This window comes from Chaetodon auriga, chromosome 16 (genome assembly GCF_051107435.1).
Source record: "Chaetodon auriga isolate fChaAug3 chromosome 16, fChaAug3.hap1, whole genome shotgun sequence".
Taxonomy (NCBI): domain Eukaryota; kingdom Metazoa; phylum Chordata; class Actinopteri; order Chaetodontiformes; family Chaetodontidae; genus Chaetodon; species Chaetodon auriga.
In genome coordinates, this window is record NC_135089.1 from 16,869,038 (window position 1) to 16,889,336 (window position 20,299).

Genomic DNA, 20,299 nt, shown 5'->3' on the forward strand with positions numbered 1-20,299 from the left:
TATATAAAAATACAATTACAAATATGTCCTTCTAAAATAGACCAAACACTTCATTATGATTATTTTATGGCATTTGTTTAATGTTCATATAGTCAATATAATAATGATTTAAATAATCATGTCAGCCAGTATGCAGTTGGAGTCTATGAACTGAAGAAAAAACAACATACAGTAACTTCAGAAAAACAAAACAGACGAAAAAATATGTCTGATTGACTCATTTCTGACTGCTCCACAGTGTGACCCGATGTGACGCTGCCCTCAAGTGAATGTTCCAGTAGTAAAATGCACAAACTCATCTCACCCCCTAAGACAATAATTAGATTTACTATAATATAGTATCAATCTGGCTCATTACAACCTTTAAATATATTTTGAAAAAGAATAAATAAAGTCGTAATGACAACACAGGTTACAACACCAGAGTTCTGACACTCTTTCCCTTTGTACAAACCTATTTACATGCATCATCGACCTGTTTCCACACAGTGGTAAAGCTCTGTGAGGCTGTGTGTCACTGCTGCTGAGGGGAAGTGAGAGATGCAGGCGAGTGTTACAAGAAAAAACAACATTTCAACCTGAAGCGTGCGGCACGAGCAGGTGAAAGAGGCGAAATAAACTTAAAAACAGGCTTTGGTTGTGAAGATTTTGTCAAATACAAGCTCTCCCCCCTAAAAGAGTGTAATATCAACATGATTTGCTGCTTTTCTTTGTCATTTATGGTAGTAAATGATGAGCATTTGGGTTTTGGACTTTTTTTGGACAAGAGGTCGGTCAGTTGGTCACGATGGGCAACGATGAATCAGTTAATCGTTAAAATAATCAGTAGATTAAATGATTGCAGCCCTAAACAACACCTTCGCATAGTCTACATTTATCCCTCAAGTAACATTTTAGGTAGCTAAATAAATCCCTGTCCAAAACATGACGAGCTTGTAGGATAGAATAAAAAGTACATATGAAGGTTTAACTTTAACAATGCAGAACACGCACACTGACACGCAGCCCAGACCCATGAAACTTCATTAAGAGCAAAGAAGGCACACCATGTACGCATACAAACTCCACTCTGCCACACTCCATAACATTCAGATCAGGATAAAGGTGACTTCTGTCTGCTGTGTCTCTCTCCATCATTGAGCGATGACCCTACACGTGGAGGAGAGTCACATCACGTTTTCTGTGCTAAAATAATAACAAAGCTGCTGATTTTAGAGCATCCCGGCAAGGAAACGCCACCGAAACGCCAACACACAGCATCACAGCGGCACTTTCAGTAGTTTTCCACCGTTGTCACAGTAGTGTTATCCATTTCAAATGCCATGCACCCCTGCAAAGACCCCTGCTGGGTGGATTCATTGACATTAATGCAAGTGAAGAACAGTTAGAGGGGTGGACTTCATCTCCACGAGAACACACACACTCACAGGCACACGCACACTCTCATTCATCATCGATCAGTTTCTCAGCGCCGTTCTCTGCTTGTCTGCCTGCGCTGCTCCCTCCTTCCTCTCCGCCTCTTCCTCCTCCTCCCTCCTCCTCATCCTCCTCGTCTCCGGCGTAGGAGGAAAGTGACTGGCTGCTGTAGTTGATCATGGTGCGGGAGAGGTCCACCTCGATGGGGAAGACGTCGGCTTCCTTCAGGACGGCGTAGCACTCGTCGTAGTAATGCGACATGCCCGAGACGAAGCGCTGCAGCTGGAACACGATGTCCTGGACTGCAGGTGACCATGACGAGAGGAAAAGAATTGACTTTTGCATTAATTTTTTCTAGTCTTTCTGCTCCATATCTGCTTGTTTGTGTGTTTTTGCTGACAACTTCCTGAGATGCACTGTTCAATTCTAAGCATTATGGCCTCTCAAGCCTTGTGTGAATTTCACATCACTCTGATCATCTTGCCCAAACCTAGGTTAGCATATGATACTATCACGATGATCACTGCCATGTCTTTAGTTGTGAAACATTTCTAATTCAAACAGTGGACACTATTAACCTCTCTTTTGTGTCGAAAGTGTTTACTGTCTGAGCCTTCATTGCTCACATGCTGTTTAACCACCAGATGGCGATGTGAGCAAAAACCTGTGACTGAGCTGCAAACGTGGTTCCATTTATGGTGGACAGAGAGAAGCTGATGGCAGCATATCAACAATGTCAGTTTACACCTGATAGAGTGACCAACTGAGTAAATAGCTGAAAAAATGTAACACAAGAACTGACCATGTTTCTGATCCAGCAGCTCTATCTTCTCCAGAACGTCCTTCCTCATTTTGGCGAAGCGGGCTCGAGCTTCCTGCCGACAGCGCAGCACCAAACGGTACTCATAGTTACCAGTGCTGACACGATAGAGGGGCTCGCCCATGGCCTGGAGGGGGAAGCACATGATTCACTGCTTCGTGTGATGCCAGTAGAGGAGAAATGCAACATTTTCCTGTTTGCAACCTGGAAATCTTGTTTATTCCAAGTGTTAACTCACAATACTGCTGTACTCTTCATCATCCATCTCTTTCACCTTCAGGCAGTACGACTGAAAGACAAGATACAGTGAACGTATTGCAACAGGCTAACAGGCTAACAGGTGAGGGCACAGAGTGCTGCCTCCTTACCAGATACTCAAACTTCACATCCAGGTACTTGCGGATGGTGAGCTTCGTGTCTGGAATGGCCTTGTGAAGGTAGGTGTTCAGATCGTGGAGCATCTGCACAACGAAAATATGATTTAGCAGCAGATAGCGATGTCATGAGGTCCATACATGACAGACACACAACAGAGCGCAGCAACTTTATATGAATGAACAAGTGTTTTGTACTCCATTAATGATGAACGTCATCCCCCACAAGTCTTGCACCATGGTAGCCATTAAAACCTATTTTTCTGTCTGAGCTCTGTACTCACAGGTTTGATGGTCTTCAGCAGCTGAATACCATATTTCTCAATGCTGCGGTGGGCATCAGCAAACTTCACAAAAGCCTCGCTGGCGGCAGCTTGGGGCTCTCGTACCCCAATGACAGAAAACACGTCCCCAAACGCTGAAACGGGACATTTTCCAAAATCAGTCAGATGTATCAGACACTGAAGCTGAGATAAACTGAGATCTATGATGATTATCTGTTGTGTTTTTCTTCTACTTTGATGAAAGGAGCTCACCTCTGTGGGTCTGAGAGAGCTCAAAGAAAGCTCGGAGCAGCCTCTTTGTGTGCTCCATCAGTCCTATAAGCAAACAGAACAAACAAGGGATTGTTCACACGGTGCCACTGAGCAAACATCCGATTAAAAGTCACCTCATTTCAGTGATTACTGCTCCACCGAACACAGCTGATGGTGAATTCTGAGTTTACTGAAGGATGTTTTTTTTAAACTGGCCTTTCTTTACCTTTGTAGAGCTCTGCCGTTTTCTCCAGCTCTTCCAGTCTTTTGACCAGCCCATCTACAAAGTGAATGAATCCACATGAGCAGAGTTTCCCTAAAATCAACTCAGAAGATCATAATGTTCATAATAATGATCTCACCATTGCACAGAATAGCTCTACTGAGTCCCAGAGCATCTGCTGTGCCGGAGCTCATGTTCTCCACCAGCCGATGTTTGACTTTTTTCAGCACTGAAACACACAAAACGTGTTTAACGCACACCGCAGCACTGGATACAAGTTGGTGTAACATTACAATAAATTATGCACATGCAGTGAGAAGAACAAACAATCAAGACTGATCATGAGTGTGTGTCCACTGGAGGAGGTACCTATATCCAGAGATTTGCCCTGCTTCGGGTCTGCCTGCAGTTTGTTGTAGTGGATTGTTGCTTCTTCCTGAGGCACAAAGAGACACACAGTTGAATCAACAACAACCAATCATCTGGATATATTATATAACCTTTAAAACTGTAAAATTAACATTGAAAATAGGAGGTGTTATCCGATTCCATGTGGTAAAATCAATAGTGTGCTGACTTTTCCCGCTTCGTGGTGCAGAGGGTGACGCTCACATGCAGCATTTGCAGTGAATGAACAACAACTCAATGTAATCCCTTAAATCCCACGCTGGACCCTGACTTTAATCCATCACACAGGAAGTCATGGAATTTTTGCTGCGAACAATGGACGCCAAAACCAACACAGCCACTCTTCATCGGTGACGTGATGCCAAATGCGATGCGCTATTGTCCGGACCTCTTTAGCAGAGCTGAGCAAGCCAGTAAAGTCCCTTTTCTCAACAGTCGGGCGGTGAGTTTGCACCAATAACGATTAAAGTGTTGGACTATTCATTGATAAATCTGCAGCCACAGCTGGATGCTAAAATGTGAGTGATGTTTTTTTTCCTTTTGCATGTTTCTATTCATGTAAATTCATTCAAAGATAGTGGGAGTTAGTATAGTTTGGGTAATTTTCAACCGTCAGACCAGTAGGACACTTACATGGGAGGGGTTTCTGACATAAGCAAAGACAGATTTGAGGCTAAAACCAACCCAGCAGCCACAAAAAAAAACAAGCTTCATTTGGCAGGCGGCTGGGTTTAATATTTTATCTTAGTCAAACTACCTAAACCACTGACAGAGAAGACAAAACCCAGACAGTGTCTCCACAGGATGTAGAGGATGTCAATAATTAGCCATTTGAGCATATCCTGGTGTTGTTCAGGACTTAATTCCCAGCCTTTGTGTACCTGGACAGCTTGAATCATCTTGGCCACTTCCACTTTAGTCTTTCCCTTCACTGGTTTCCCATTCACGCCTGTGATTTCATCGCCTGCTGCCAGTGTCCCATCCAGAGCGGCTGGAGTGTTATCAAAGACCTGCGAGACAACAGACGCCACGTCAAAAAAGGTACCAGTGACACACAGTGTGCAGACATGTAGAAATGTTCTGTGACAGATTCATCAACACGGCTTTAATCGTGTTCTCCACCTACCTGGACAATGTAGAGACAAGGACAGTACTGTGCTCCACCACCAATGCTGATCCCAATAAGGTTATTACCGTCTTTCTTCAGACACACAGTACCAGGTACTGTTGGTATCCCCCTGATGAGCACAAAACAAGACTTAACTTTAATATGTGCAGTATTATTGAATTACCTTAAAACAAATAACTGAATGGTGCAGGACATAAAACAGGAAACACAACTATAACTCACAGTTTGTCCTCCTCCAATTCATAGTCCATGTCTGCGAACATTGTGTGACAGTGTCACTCCTGTCAGTGATCATAACAGAGGCCGTCATGTTAAATACTGCGTGACATTTTTTTGGGAAACACTGTATCAATCAACGTGAATGGTGCTCAGAACAAAGCTTCGCTCGCCTGAATCCACTGCAGTCAGTGAGAGGACGCCAGCTGCTGCAGCTAACAGCTGCTAACTTGCAGTGCATGCTAACTACCCGATGTTAGTCAGGTAAGTAAGTCTATGTGTAACAGTTAACCTAAATATCTGGACCTATGCGGCAAAAACAACCACTGTTAATTATTTTGTAGTGACGGAAGCCAATAGTAAGAAAACCGCTTGCTAATGCTCGCTTGTTAGCTAGCTGCTAACTAAGCTACTGTAGGCTCTTGGCAGGTGCAATAGCAAATTTCTCCTGATAAGAACCGTTAATACGCCGTAAATGATTTACCTTTATTAGAGTGTGAACCGGTTTCTCATACAAATGTCCTCGATATGCATAAAAAGCAAAATATCTTTTAAAATCGTTTGGTAGAAATTGTCTTTATTTCTGGATCCACTGACAGCACTTCTGTTTACTTTATTTTGTCATTTCCGGCAGCATAGCGGAAGTTGTTGTTGAGTAAGACTAATATTTATATATATGTATTTTGATTTCAAGTGGGCTCAGTTAGAAACACAATTCAGCACGACTCCTACAGCCATTTATACCGACATAATGTGTTGATGTCCACTTCGTTATCAACCAATATAAAGCTCACGTAATGCCTTCCCAAATAGCGTCCAACGTACTTATAATCACGTGTTTTTACTGCTCCCGGTGGTCAAAGTGAGGGACTGCAACATATTAAATTCGTCACCACCGTCAATGTAGACAAAAAACCGTACTGCTACGTCCGGTAAGTACTTTCAAATAACTGTGACCAGGCAAGTGAATTCAGAAAAGAAGTAACCGAAATTGCCATAAAAATGATCACATAATAATACTAATACTAATCGACAGCTGTCACGAGTCTTCTGACAAATGAAGACATGAACTAGCTGACAAATTCATTAAATACCAGTTCAGGGCACAGACATCTTGAAATAATCATGTATATATTGTGTTTTTGAAGATCAATCATCACAGTGTTCTTTCACTCATAGGATCAATAGGCTGGTTAAATACCACAGGACAGCGTATCCCTGTAGGAGGTGTTTTTGCTCCAGTGTCATCAGGCATGACTTGCAGACCCTCAATGTACACAGTGGCTCCCAATCTAAAAATATTTAAATAGCTCCTGGCAGAGTAATTTGTTCAAACCCTTCACAGTTTCACTGTCACAACCTGTTCCATCATCAAGGAGGTAATTGATCTTATTTAGCAAACTGAGTTCAACAGCAGTGATTAAACAGTGTAGGGCCTCTGCACTGAGTAGGCTGCTTGATAAACATGATGATGAGGAGCCACATGGTGACTGTTTAAAGTCCTATTACTGACTCTTTTGTGCTCTACACCATAAATTAGGTGAAACTCCACAGTCACACTACTTGCTGGTTGTCTTCCAGGACAGAAGACTGAGCCGAGACCGTCATCCTACGCCTTCCATTAGCTGCACGACTGCTCAGTCAAAATGAGCATGGTGAGAAAAACTGCTTTGTTTCTTCGCTGCACATGGACAAATGATGGATTTGGAACTTGTTGAATAAGCATATATCAATATTTGATTGCTCTGCTACCTTCATGGCTGACAGTAACCTGCATTTTCTAATGAAATTCTTTCAGCAACTTGAGCTGAAGAACGCGTGTCTGAGGGCTGGAGATCAGCTGAAAGTAAAGGGGATAATTCTGCACGATGCTGAGAGGTGAGATCACCAAACACATGATGTTTATTTCAGATTTGTTTCTTAACTGAACAGAATGATATGCTGCTGTCTGTGCGGATGGATTGTAGTTTATTGCTGCATGAAAAATAAATCTTTCACTTAGCCAACGTCTCAATATTAAGACTACTGTGCTGTAACTGTATGATCTCTGATCCACTCAGGTTCCAGATCGACCTCGGCTGCGGGGCGGACGACCTGGCGCTGCACTTTAACCCTCGTTTTCACGATGACGCTGACGGAGCTGTTCTGGTTTGCAACTCAAAGACTGATGGTTGTTGGGGAGATGAGAAACGGGACATACACAACCCCCTGCAGAGGGGCTCAGATGTCAAGGTGAGAGAACTGAGGGAAGTGAAGATGTGTGTATTGTGGGAAGGAAAAGTGGATGGTTTGGCGAGGATTTTTTTAAAAGTTTTAAGGATCAGTTCACTCAAATTACAAGAAATATATTCACCCACTCACCCCCAGTGATTAGCTATGCAGGAAGTTAAGGTCTGACTTAGAGATTTTCTACTGAAAATGAAAATATTTGATCTTTTCTATCTCAGATTGTCTTGAAGCTGACCGGAGACATGTTTGAAGTGGAGCTTCCCGATGGACAGGAAGTGCAGTTTCCCAACCGTGAAAGCTTTGACATCATCAGCTACATCAGGATCGCAGGAGACTTCAAATTGACCTCCTTGAAGATCTGCTAAGAGACATACCTGCTGTAACACGCGCATGCTGTGTTTATCGGTTTGGTTAAAGCCGAGACTTGAGAATGGGTCAGTTATTGTGAGAAATATTAAGCATTAAGAGATCTTCAGTACTTTGGAAATGTATCTTTATTTAAAAATGTCCTGTTGTGCACAAGAATATAAACCGTTTAAATTCAAATAATCTGGTTTTGTTGTCTTTGAGTGGTTGGAGCTTGATCCTGGCTTTGAAAAAATACTTCTCAGAAGCTGAAAACCAGCAGACTGCTCTTTTACTGCACAGCAGAGGACTGATGGCACCTGTGAGGGGGCTTCATTTGTATTGATGGTTCAGAGAATAAGAGAGGACATCAGATCATCAGTTCATTCAAAACTAAGAGCATGAAAAACAGAAAGTTCAAAGACGTCTTCTCTTTAATCTTGAAGTGTGAAACTCCATCAAAAAGAATAACAGAACCAGTCGTGCCAACTGATGAGCAGTGTGCAATAAAAAATGCTTTTCTTGAGGAATATCAGTATGTATATAAGCACCTGGATTACTACCAGTATTCATCTGTGCATGTTGTTTTACAGTAAACTGATTTGTGAATAGTTGTGAAGTACCATGATTTTCAGCTGGGCTGTGGTTGCGTTGGCTCACTCAGACTCTGTACATTTCATCCAGACTTTTAATAGCGTCATCTTTAGAGAGTGTTTTCCACTTTCTGGGAGTTTCACCTTGGCCCTGGAATCTTAACTTATAGTGATGTTCCAGTTGCTCCTGAAATCGACCCACAAACCACATCCGATACGTCAGCTTGGACTCATCAGGGGTAATTCTCCAGTTAGCAAACCTTGGCCCAGCAGTTCGGTACTGTTTGAAGGGAAAGGGCTCTTCTGAATCTGGATGCAAGAAATATTTGTCACACTTGTTGTGCAGAGGTCAACGCACAGTTCCACCGTGTTGTCAAAGTGCACACCGTTGACTGCAACAGATCGATGAAAAGGCACGCTGTGGTCATCAGGGCTGTGATCGTCGATGGTGTTGGTACACACCGCTGCACAGAATGGACACGTTACCCAGCAGCACTTACACAGCTGCTCAAGGAGGATTTGATCGGGCTTCATCCTGAATTCCTTCATCGTTGTTCATTTTCTTGTGGGACTCTGACAGCCAACCCCCTGCTCTGTCAAATATATACAGCAAGAGATCAACCAAAAATGCCTTCTTCAGAGTATATTTCCGCTTTGACTCAAATTCTGTCACTTTTTCTTTGACACTGTTCGCCACCTCTTGCAAGTAAGTTGATCTGTAGCCCCTTGTCACTACAGGTTTGCTCTTAATTGCATCAAGGGACCGTTCTTCAACCTCGTCGATGAAGGATCTGATCAGCTGCTGTTCTTCGTACTGAAAATAGCCCCTAAAGTAATATTCTATTTTTGAGGTATTTTCTGAAACAAATTCAGCAAATCTGTTAAAAGCATTAAAACATTTTCTGTTCATTCCTGTGCTGTTTTCCCTCTCATTATCTCGAAACTGTTGACCTGCGTTACACATATCTGGCACTTGGTTCATAATTTGGTTTTTAGTCAGCAGGACTTAAGAGGGTGTGACAAACTTCATGCATCCATTTGAAACGTGGAGTATATCAAGGCACGTTCAGCATAAAGTGCAAATGGGGTGTTTCTGTGTACTTTCATGATCAGCAAACATGGCAAATATTTCTGAAAATGGCTAATGGAGGCTCGACACAGCCCGTTTAAACAGTCAGAGCTCAAAGTTTTTTTAATCTCTCAGCGAGTGGGTTAAATATGTACGCATGTAGAAAGATTTTAGCATTGGATTAAACTGCAGTCAGTTGGAGAATGAGAGTAAGAGGATCTGAATCAATTAAAATTCAATCTGTTTTGATGGGTAGCTTGTCTGCGTGATATGTAGTCCAAAGATCAAATGTCCTGACCTCACATTCACTCATGACAAAGATTAAAATAAATGAAACATCTCACCTTTCGTCATGTTTCCTGAGCTCTGCCTGATCTGTGTCGATGTGGCGGCCTTGTCAGAAACCCCTGCAGACCCCACCTTACATATGAGATCAGACCCCTCCCACATGCTCTTAACTGTGTGATGTGACAGATGTGAAGAATTGAGAATCTCTTCATGCACTTCTCAGAGATGTTAAAAGGAAGAGTGAAACTGAAAGCACTTCATTACCCCGTTAGGCTTAGAGGTCACATTACCCACACAGTGCCAAGCACACGCTGCTATAAGAGTTCACATTTGTTTACAAAGACATGAAGTACCTCGGAGGTCCACTTATATTTAACACATGTAAAAATAGGCTTGTCCAAAAGAGGACAGATGCATTGATACAGCCTCAAGCTCTCAGGTTTGTTTTCCAGCCTCAAGCTTTTGGTTTCATTTTAAACTGCTCCTGATGATGCTTTTAAAGCAAGACTGAAAGCTTGAGACTAGATCGATTCATCTGTCCTTTTATGGAGAGAGGCAAACACTACTGAAGTGCAGTACAAGTACTAAGCGATGTAGTTAGGCTAATGATTCTTCTTCTTCTTCTTTTTTTTAACAGATCTGCAAACTATGATGGGCTAAAAAAGTGACATTTTTTTACCTGAAAATGGAGAAAATCATCACTGCGTGGTGCCCAGACCCTCCGTGATGCAGGCTACAAATGCCAGTCAGTGACATTAAGACCTACAACATGAAGCAGTGCTAACAATAAGAAAAACTCTAAGATCTATTAGATTTGAAAGATGTATTTATGTTTCCAATAATGAACCTAGAAAGCAATGAAAAAACAAAAGCAGAATTTTCATGAAATGACATGTATAGTGTAGATCAGGCCTTTATTATGCCAGCCATAAAGAAAAAAATGGCAACTAATACTGATAAAAGCTTGATAAACAGTTCTACTTATTAGAGGTGCAGTCATCACTATCAGCTGTAACTGTACAACTATCTTAGTTTTGATAACACCATTATTCCTGATCACAGTTAATTTATTTACATCGTGGAGAGCTTTTATTATAATTGTTATAAAATGACGGTCCTCAAATTTCTGGTTCAGCTTGACCTCTGACCTTTTAACCTGACTTTATTTACGTAAAATACACTTTGCTGTTGAACATCATGGTGATGTAGTGAGTGATGTTCTGTGTGGAAAAAAAAAAAAAGAAAAGAAAAATCCATTCAAATCGAATTGTTCCCCAGGATATCCACTCAACTGTTATGGGTATAATTAATGCAGGTGGGACATACTGACATACATAAAGTCATTATTAATAGTTTGTCTTGACAAGAGTCCATTTTGTGGTGTCCAACTCATTCGATGACTTAAATCTTTAGAATACTTTAAATAATCTGTATAAAATCACGGCTGCAACGTCACGAGGGGAAGGATCAAGACCAGCATCCGCCGTCCATCCTGTCGAGGCTGCAGACAGACCAGGATCTGGTGGGTGATCAGTGACATGTACTGTAGACGCATGTGAGAGGGGGAGGAGTGTGTCTGGAGAGGAAGATCAGAGTATCAAATCAATGTTCAGCCTCTCTGACTTGAACCCAGACTTCAGCTCACTGGAAAGTTTCTGCTCTCTTTCATAGACTTTCAACATCTAGACTTTGATCTCCTCCTCCTCTTCAGAAAAGGCATATGGTGTTTTGCGGCCGTGAGAAAGAGCAGGAGAGGTGGTGTTGTTGAGCATCCTCGTTCCCTTTGAGAAGGAGCCTCCGCCGTAATGGCGGGACAGCACATCAGCTGCCCTCTGGAACCTCTCTGCCTCCATGGCAGGCTCTGCTCTGTGAGGGGACCCAGCGTACTCATCTGGTGACCTCTGGGACCTCCTGTCCTCCTGTTGCTCTGTCCAGTTAGAGCCACAAGAGCGCCCCCTGCTGACTGACCCGCTTCCCGTGGAAGAGTTGGGTGAAGTCACCGCAGGGCTCTGCACAGGCGTCTCTGTGAGAGAGCTCTCATCCTCCTCTTTCTCTTCCTCGCCTTCCTCTTCCTCATCTGCTGTCCGGCTGTGATTAGACATCTGAAGACAGGTGGGGTTGTCAATCAAGCTCAGTACCTCAGTCATCAGGGAAGGGCCGAGGTCTACAGTGAACGAAGTGAGGGAGTCTGAGCGCGTCAGCGTGATGCCACCGCTGTCTGGCAGAGACCCCTTTCGGACGTCTCCATCTTGAAACTGCCTGTCAAGACGAGAGAGGCGGGGCAGCGTGACGAATCCAGACTGCAGGCCTGCAAACAGACAGGAAACACACCAAAGACACTGACATGAAAACAGAGAACATCTCAGAGACATGCTTACACTTCAACTTTGTTTTTACTACATTTTCAGCTTGAAGTCACTTTCTAAAGTGCAAACCTCTGACCGTCACATAATGAAGACTGTATGGGCTCACAGAGTTTCTCTTTGAGAGGGATGGGGTCTGAAGAATGATAGTCACAGTGCTGTAATTCCAGCAATACACCACAGGGTGGCAGTATGTAACAACCCACTGACTCACTGCTGAGACTTCCCTGCAGGGACAAACCTGAGTTTTCTGTCTGCAACACAGACTTCATGCTACAAGATGTCAGCCAGAAAACAGGAGGAGATGAAAGAGTGGTATGATGCCACTCATATGAATGTGAAGTGAGTCCAGTAAAGACCCCGATGAAGGCCACAAGCCGAAACACGCTGTCTGATAATTATACTACAAGTGTTGCTTAAGCTTTTGCCTCCTCAGACTTTTTCTCCATGTGGAATACTTTTGAAGTTGATAATGGTTTGTTAATTTGTCAATAATAAAAGAGAAATGATGTTTCCTTTTCTCTAATTAAAACCCAGCTGGTAACTTCTGAGGCAACATGAAACCATGGATGGAAATAATGACATAAGCGACTGAGGGAGAAACCCACTCGTGACGAAAGGCTCCCATCATCCTTCGGTTCACTGAATCTCTATGCCAGCTCCGCATCTCTCTGTTGGGTCAGATTCCTGATGGATTGGGTAAGGAATCTGGAGATGGAAAGGGGATTTCCAGCGCAGGCTCCACGCTGGTGCCTGATAAGCTCTGATTGGTTAGCAGATATAACGAATGCTGTATTTATGCCGTGCATTCATGCAGTGACACACGTAGATGACAGGAAATGCCCACCGAGTATCTTTCTGTCTCCCAAACCAGCTGTGTGTTTGTGTTTCCAGCCCTAATTGTGTACAGGTGTTGCCTGGGTGATACCAGATGAGTCAGAAGAAGCCCGCTTGTTTGCTGGTTGTCTTGGAGGAATGCGGGAACGATGCTGAAAGGGAGAGGGCCACCTCGCTGTCTCTGTTTGTGTGTTCACTGACATTTATAGTCCTGTTTGCGCCAAGCGTCGGCTCAGCAGCTCTTTATGCTGTTTGGTCTGCTGGAGAGCGAACAGAGGGAACTGCAACTGTAATGATATACTACACCACCGCTTTGAGCTTTTTTTTTCCCTAATTCACGATGACTAATGCAGTGCTGCTCTGCCACTCGGCTTCAGCCCATAACTAGGTCATTGATCATGCTGTCTGGGTTGCAGGACCTTGTAGGAGCTTTTTTCCTGATCATTTTTTGTGTTGCTAAATATATATGCCTTCCAGGATCTCGATATTTCACCTCAGACACATCTCTTCCCAAATCTCATCTGTTTTTCTTATTATCTAATTGAATTACTTCATGTTAACACCCAAAATCCAGTTTGAATTGTTTCGGTGAAGCTCACATGTTTTCCTAAATGCAGTCTTTGCTGAAAACTCTCACCATATATATCCATCTCACCGTATGTGCAGAGGGAGTCGTCTGTTGAGCTGATGGAGCTGGGGAACAGCACCCTCTGTAGGCACCCATTGGGGGAGTCCATGTTGAGCTGGGGCAGGGAGATGGCATTCTTGATGATGGGTGAGATGTCTGGCGGCGGGGATGACAAGTCACGGGAGCCCCCTCGCGGCCGTGGCACAGAGTTCTTCCGCACATGTCGAAAGGTGCGTGTGAAGAAGCCGGTTGTCTTGGAGCTGTTTGCCGAGTCCGGACTTCCTGGCTCCCTGGTGCCCCCGTAGTTGCTAAGGAAGGAAGTGTCACCAAACACGTCACCGCCACGGCCAACATGCATAGTGTGTCGGAAGTCACCCAGCGGCGGGCTGATCATGTCCACGGACAGCTCGCTCTTGAAACGACGTTTCCCCTGAGAGCCAGACACAAGGCCCTTAATCCCTGGAAGCTTTCCCAGACTCATGGTGACAGAAAAGTTGTGTAATTTCCCTTTAATGCGAAAGAGAGCGTCTGAGCTCCGATGTGTCAGTCAAGTTTAAATTCCAGTTTAGGGTCCACTGTAAAACCAGAGAGAAAATAAAATTAAAATGCCGGGACAGTGAGGACACAAAACACAAATATGTGGTTGTTCGGTCAGCAGAGAATGTGTGTATAATCCATTCTCCACACGGCCAGAGCCAACTATTCATCCACTGCCTGCCCACGGTTTCCCTTCCTGATCTACGCTGAAAGATGCCAGTATGGATGCAAAGTCAGTCAAGTCCCTCTCTGTAACTAGCTCTGCTCTGCCCCCCTCTCATAGTACTGCACGTCTGTCCAAAATGACCAAACGCTCTGCTCACTTCTCCTGCACAACAGCAGCTTTCAGTCACGACTAAATAACAGAGAAGACGAATTACGAGGTCATACTTCATTTCCTCCGGTTACCGCAGCTGATGTGGTCGGACAGTTTGGGGCTGGCTGGATCCTGATTCAGATTTGGTTCAGAGAATGGCAGTTTAGAAACACAAATGTCAGCCCCGGCTGCAAATACGTTCAGACGTGACTTCAGCCAAACAACTCAGCCGCTTTGTGCGACAAAAGTAAAGAAGCAGTGTCCACTTGAGTTCAGATCTTTTTAGACCTGCAGAACGGTCTTGTCTTGTTGTCACCCCACCTGGAGGCCTTGTAAAACCAAGTATTTTAATTTACCCAGAACCTAGTAAAAGAGGCTTAAAAGTAGCAGACAGGTTTCATTTGAAAGCCAGAGGGAGCCTGGACAGTGTGTGGCACTGGCACACTTGATGATTTAAAAATAAGTCTGAAACGTAATTGGATTGAGTCATTTTATAGGCCTGTTTCCACCGGACTGTGGCACCCCTTCTCACTGTTTAGCCTACAAGGATTAGTACCTGAGGTTATGTCTGAGATGTCACTCAGTTCTCTGTGGTTTTGATCCTTACTTTAGCCTCCCATCCACACTGCATGCACTGTCCTCTAGCAGTGACGGTCGTCCCTTCATTTACTGATTAGTGATCATGAGCTACTCCTTTTGGCTCCAGAAACCTCCAGTGAATGTATGTAATCCTGCTCTTTTAAAGAAACACAACTGAACATCAAAGCAGCATTGTCCAGCAGCGTCTTCACTCTGTTGCCTATTGGCAGCGTGTCCTTTTTGCTTGTGTGTCTCATCCAATAAGCTGCTCTGCACTCGTCTCCCTCAAACTCCAAGCAAAAAGAGCGGGGGGTCCACCGCCATGCACCGTCTCCCACGAAAGAGGTTTATCCATGTGTGGCACCACACTGTCCGTGAGACATCCTCTCACCAGGCCTGCTGCTCTGCTTCTTTGTCCTCTGTTCCCTGGTCCCTCTGCACGCAAGAGGCCAGGCCTCTGAGAGGTTAGCAGAGCAAAGGCAGAAGGAGGGCGACGCTTTCTTGAAAGGAGCAATAAAGTAAGGTGCCGTAATCCAGCGAGTATTTTTTCTGCATCATCCTGGAAGAAAGATAAGGCTCCTCCAGGATTGTCCATGCACTGGATTAGCTGCTAATCCTTTCTGTCTTCCCTCCCACTCTGACTCCCTCACTTGCTCTCTGCCGTCTTCAATCCACTTAGTCCTCCGGTGCTTTCTGGGTAGGGGGCTACTGCGTTTTCATTCAGTTCGCCTGAGGCCGGCTAGGAGGACAGACAGGGAGAAAAGGAGAGAGAAGTGAGCTACGCACCAGACCAAAGACAAAAGCAGGAGCATTCAGGCGCTGGCTGGCGCTGACTCTCTGTTGTCTGAGGAATCAGCAGGTTCTGAAGGACTTGACAAATAAAACCTGAGTACACAGGGAACTTTAAAGAGTCCTACGTGTGACTCATGTGATTAATATCCATTTCAGGTCAAGCATTTCCATTATCCCCTCCTTAATCAACAGCACTTTTCTATCATTACACAGATTAGGACCATATTTATTTTAGCATGACAGCTAACTAATGTGATGATTGATTATTTCAGTTATTTATCAAGCACGGATGCCTAACATTTCCTGCTTCCAGCTTCTTCAATGTGAGGATTTGTTGCTTTTCTCGAGTTTTCATCATCACCTGAAACATGATTTCATGGCCTTCAATGGAAAAATTGGGTTTGGGATTCTATATTTTAAACAATTAATTGTCTAACTGGGTAAAATAACTGTGAAATTAGATGATAGAAGTAATTGTTGGTTTATGGAGGGCCAGTGATGCTCCTAATGTGATGTTTATGTGAGAGAGAATCCATTTAATTAAATGAAAAATGAGTAACAATTTAAAGTGATGTGACATGAAAATCTGCACATGTTCGACCACACTGAGCTGCTGAGCTGCGAGGATTATCAAGCAGATTTAAACACAACATTAATACCATAAATCCCTTTCTCCGGATATATATATATATATATAAATATTTTCCTACAACTTCCTGTGTATCTGCTTTTCCTGGACACACTCTGACACCTCCTTCCTGTCTGTTGAAGAAATGACTCCAGGGCAAAGGGAGCACTGATAAGCTCCAAACACGTGACCTCTCCAAACCGCACCCACTGCTGGATTAATGTCACAGGAGTCACCAAGCGAGGCCGCTGCCAGGCCAATCTCTACCTGGGGTGTACCTGCTTGAGTGAAGGTGATGGTGCCACTCTTGCTGGGCACTGGCCTGGGCTTAGATTACCTTGCCTAAATCTTCAACTAATCCCAGTTTTTCAACAGGACAAATGTTCAGCGGTCGCATTCACACACAGCGAGGGGAAGATTTGATGAAAGCATGGGTGTGACAGAAGGAGTAATCAACTTAGGAGAGTGACCATGCAGAGGAGGAGGGGAGGTAGGATGGATTTTAGCTGTAGCCTGACCATTTCTGATCCCACGGCTCACCAACATTTAGCTTAAGGGAGCGATTAGGGCCTGCGGGGCACGAGAAGGTGAGGGCAGAAAAACATTCGCATCTGTCTGTCATCAGGTTCCTAATTTAACATGTTTTCTCCTGCTTTAACAACTGCCAATTTCTCTGGCTTTTATATGGTTTTCTTCTGCCCTCATGGTTGTGTAAGCAGCAAACGCAGCTCAGCTCAGATCCCTTTGTGTACAATAAAGTGGAGGACCAGCACAGAAATTCAATTTGGGTACTATATTTGGGAAAATGACCTCATTAGGAACACACAGAGAGACATTTAGGTCTACTAAACATGTTATTTATCTGTAAACTGTACCTGCAGACATCCATAAACAAGCTTGTTTTGCGTGAGCGGCCTGACTGATTGCAGAGGCAGACGGGGGGGGGGGGGGACAACGTGCAATGGGGAGAGCAGACCGGACGCCATCTATCATGGCCATTAAATAGAGGATCTGAGGACGCTGATGGGAAACACATTTTTACCTCCTGTCTTTAAGTGTTTTTTTCTTATCCCCCCCAGGACTTCTATTTTAGCCTTTTCTTCCATAAATCTTGTAGTCTTTTATCTGCGTTTTTCCCTTTCTCACAAACACACACACACACACACACACACACACACACACACACACACACACACACACACAAACACTGCCAAACATGCTTCCCTTTTCTGTCAGTCTCCCCGCTGCAAGCAGATTTACTGTGTTAGTCAAACATCTGGTACCACAGAGCCGCAAATTGCAGAAAAGTGCTCTGATGACATTTGATGGACCGTTCAGTCACAGTGGCTCAGAAAGAGACCCATCTGTGCACTTGTATAGTACACAGACTCAGGCACACACATGCACACACAGGGCTGCGTCGCAGTGGGTCAGCTCTGAGGTTGCTTCCTCCACCGGACCGGAGGGCCGTGGTCCTTTTACAGCACAGCACCAGCAAACTGTGGTTGAGGTCAGAACACCCTGACCATTACGTAGGGCTCCAAAATATAACATGTACTCAGTTTACTAGGATCTACTGCTGCTACGTGGCAATACACTGCAAGGCCTGCCAGGTCCTTATGGTGAGGCTGTCTGGATGTGTCTCTGCACTGCATGCACTCAAGTGTCTCGTATGTTATCTGCCTGCAGTGACAGCTAACTGTGATGATTTGTGAATGCGATGATATCTCATTGTAATGTATAATATCTAAGTTTGATTACATGGGTGCATGATGTTGTCTGATGGTATCAGGCTGTGACCGCAGATATATGTGATGTGACTTGTAATTCAACTTCCTGTTCACTCCCTCTCACATTTTCCTTAATGCACCACAGCGTCAACAAAATAACTCGTAAGAGGAGACATATGGGGGGAGAGAATTCGCTGCATATTAGACCTCCTCAATGAATTCTTTTACAGCAAACAAAGACTCAAACAAAACATGACAAAACAACAGGAGGCTAAGCAAACAAATCAATCTTTACGGGACAAGTTAAGCACACGGCACCATTCACTACTTTGAAGAATTCTTTTTTTCTGTACAGGACAACAGAGCACAGGGGAAATGAGGCCAAGCAACAGAGAAGTTCAAACACATCTCATTCCATTTCAATAGCCGCGCTGAACAGAGAGCACAAGGAAATGTTGCCTCTCCAAACTTCCACACAGCAAACATAAACAGAGAGGCACAATTAAAGTGGCCGTTTGAAGGAACTCGCGGCCTCTCAATCAAATGTTTAAAAAGTCTGTGTGATGTGTGGCAGGACAAACTCGATGACCACGGCCTCCATTTCCAGCTTGACTGCTCACTTCAGCAATCTAGATTTTTATGATTTTTCATTTGCTCCTTTTTTTTTATATATCTAATGTCATGACCTTCTTTCTTTTTTAAGCTTCTTTCATGGTGCAGCATCACAATCACAGAGAACATATCCACATTTAAAATCACCATTAAACCCATTATTATGCACATATATACTTACTTTAGTGTTTTGCTCTACATTCTCTGGGCAAGACATTCTGCAGCAGTGTCCCACGCTGACCTACACTGTCCTGCTGGCTTCACTTCACTTCAGAAGGCCAGATGTTTGGATGGATGAAGGACAGTCTCTCTAACCATGACACCACCTCCCTGAGAGGCTGCCAAGCCACTGATCTGAGATCTGGCATGACTCTAGTACAGTTGTTCTGTGGTTCCACCGGAAAAGCAGGGTGACCAATTGATTTTGTGAATGTTTCCACCAAACATAGCTTCACCACCTCAGAGGCGAGCTGCAGTGCTCCGTAGGATGTAATGCTGGATGCACGGCGGGTAGAGAGGAGCATAATGTAAGGCTGAATGACACTTCAAAGAAGTGTTGGGGTTTCTGAGACTCTTCCTCTTATCTTGCTGTTCCTCTTATATATTTTGAATGAATAGCAATGCAATCAGATTATCTGGCCTCTTTGCAGCTCTGAATTTGTGTGCCAGATGTTATTTAAAGCTGACAAAGTGTTTTCACATCTACACAACAGTGATTCTAACTGTGATAGTCCTTCCATGAGTTGATGACATTCATTTATATGAAATATTTAAATGCTGAATAGAAAGATGAACTAAGCAGGTGCAGACTTTATGTTTGCAGATTTATAAATAGGAGGCTATAAAGTCACTATGACACTATGACAATAACGCATCTGTCAGAAGCACGTGGGCATCAGAGATCCGAGGTGAAGCGTCACTTTGCGCGTGGCTGCTCTCACTGCTCTCTTCTTTTACACACAGAGACACCCTCACGTAATGTTATAGAAAGCTAGCAAGGCTGCATTAAAGATGGACTTTGTATTCATTTACTCATTGCTGTCGATTAGATGTGACCATTACGTTCACTATTCCCAGCACACGTTACGCAGCACACGTCCAACAAAGAGATTTACACACAGCCCTTTTCAGAATAATCTTACCTTACAGTAAAGTCAGAGCGCAGTAACCTTCGCAAAGAGACAACTTCACCGCTTCTTATCTGTTTCATCCTCTGCGGTCTGCACCGTATGTTTCCGCTTGGACGTGAACTTTGCATCAGTGCAGCGCAGCGGTGCAGCGCCTCTGTGCTGCCGCTGACAAGTGGACTGCAAGGAGATGGAGAGGAGGAAGAGAGGGAGGAGGAGGGAGGGGAGGAGGAGGAGGAGGAGAAGGAGGTGGGTGGACTCCAGAGGCTGTAATGATAATTAATATTTGATATTGACTGAAGCCCTAATGTCTGCAGTGAGTGAGCTGTCCTCTGTGTGTGTGTATGTGTGGTCCATCTGCTGATGGTCAGAAGTGACTGTTTAAAAAACCCTCAAGTTCCTGAAAACTAGCCAGGGTTCCTGCAAGGTTTGTGGAGTGTAAGGGGACATGAGTCAACAGCTTACATCAAACCATGTCAATTTTCAATCTCGGCAAAACTCTGA

The 20,299-nt window shown here is 44.0% G+C and overlaps 4 protein-coding genes across 7 annotated transcripts; 1 reads left to right on the forward strand and 3 right to left on the reverse strand.

Moving 5' to 3' along the window:
* Nucleotides 1-59: 59 nt before the first annotated feature.
* Nucleotides 60-5,751, reverse strand: pick1 (protein interacting with prkca 1). Its single transcript, XM_076753117.1, has 13 exons — nt 5,607-5,751; nt 5,129-5,187; nt 4,904-5,015; nt 4,659-4,787; nt 3,739-3,805; nt 3,509-3,598; nt 3,373-3,426; nt 3,147-3,209; nt 2,895-3,028; nt 2,605-2,697; nt 2,475-2,525; nt 2,219-2,363; nt 60-1,718 (listed from the first exon to the last, which is right to left on the reverse strand). Exons 2-13 carry the CDS (start codon nt 5,167-5,169, stop codon nt 1,444-1,446), a joined length of 1,254 nt encoding a protein of 417 aa, XP_076609232.1. The 5' UTR covers nt 5,170-5,187; nt 5,607-5,751; the 3' UTR covers nt 60-1,443.
* Nucleotides 4,704-8,303, forward strand: LOC143334352 (galectin-2-like). 2 transcript variants are annotated; one of them, XM_076753121.1, is made up of 5 exons: nt 4,704-4,818; nt 6,704-6,777; nt 6,921-7,000; nt 7,183-7,354; nt 7,570-7,894. In XM_076753121.1, the coding sequence occupies exons 2-5, from the start codon at nt 6,769-6,771 to the stop codon at nt 7,714-7,716; spliced, it is 408 nt and encodes a 135-aa protein (XP_076609236.1). In that variant the 5' UTR covers nt 4,704-4,818; nt 6,704-6,768; the 3' UTR covers nt 7,717-7,894. The 2 variants fall into 2 exon arrangements, with proteins under 2 accessions (XP_076609236.1, XP_076609235.1); XM_076753120.1 differs by lacking the exon at nt 4,704-4,818 and adding an exon at nt 5,274-5,386 and having other exon boundaries at nt 7,570-8,303.
* On the reverse strand, nt 8,256-8,976 carry LOC143334351 (interferon-induced very large GTPase 1-like). Its single transcript, XM_076753118.1, is given in 2 exon segments — nt 8,256-8,613; nt 8,616-8,976. Coding segments are annotated over 2 exon segments (480 nt in total). The 5' UTR covers nt 8,839-8,976; the 3' UTR covers nt 8,256-8,356.
* A 1,479-nt stretch (nt 8,977-10,455) lies between these two features.
* Nucleotides 10,456-19,979, reverse strand: cdc42ep1b (CDC42 effector protein (Rho GTPase binding) 1b). 3 transcript variants are annotated; one of them, XM_076753259.1, is made up of 4 exons: nt 19,811-19,979; nt 14,935-15,645; nt 13,502-14,049; nt 10,456-11,954 (listed from the first exon to the last, which is right to left on the reverse strand). In XM_076753259.1, the coding sequence occupies exons 3-4, from the start codon at nt 13,953-13,955 to the stop codon at nt 11,329-11,331; spliced, it is 1,080 nt and encodes a 359-aa protein (XP_076609374.1). In that variant the 5' UTR covers nt 13,956-14,049; nt 14,935-15,645; nt 19,811-19,979; the 3' UTR covers nt 10,456-11,328. The 3 variants fall into 3 exon arrangements, with proteins under 3 accessions (XP_076609374.1, XP_076609373.1, XP_076609375.1); XM_076753258.1 differs by having other exon boundaries at nt 14,884-15,645; nt 19,811-19,972; XM_076753260.1 differs by lacking the exon at nt 14,935-15,645 and having other exon boundaries at nt 19,811-19,972.
* Nucleotides 19,980-20,299: the final 320 nt, after the last annotated feature.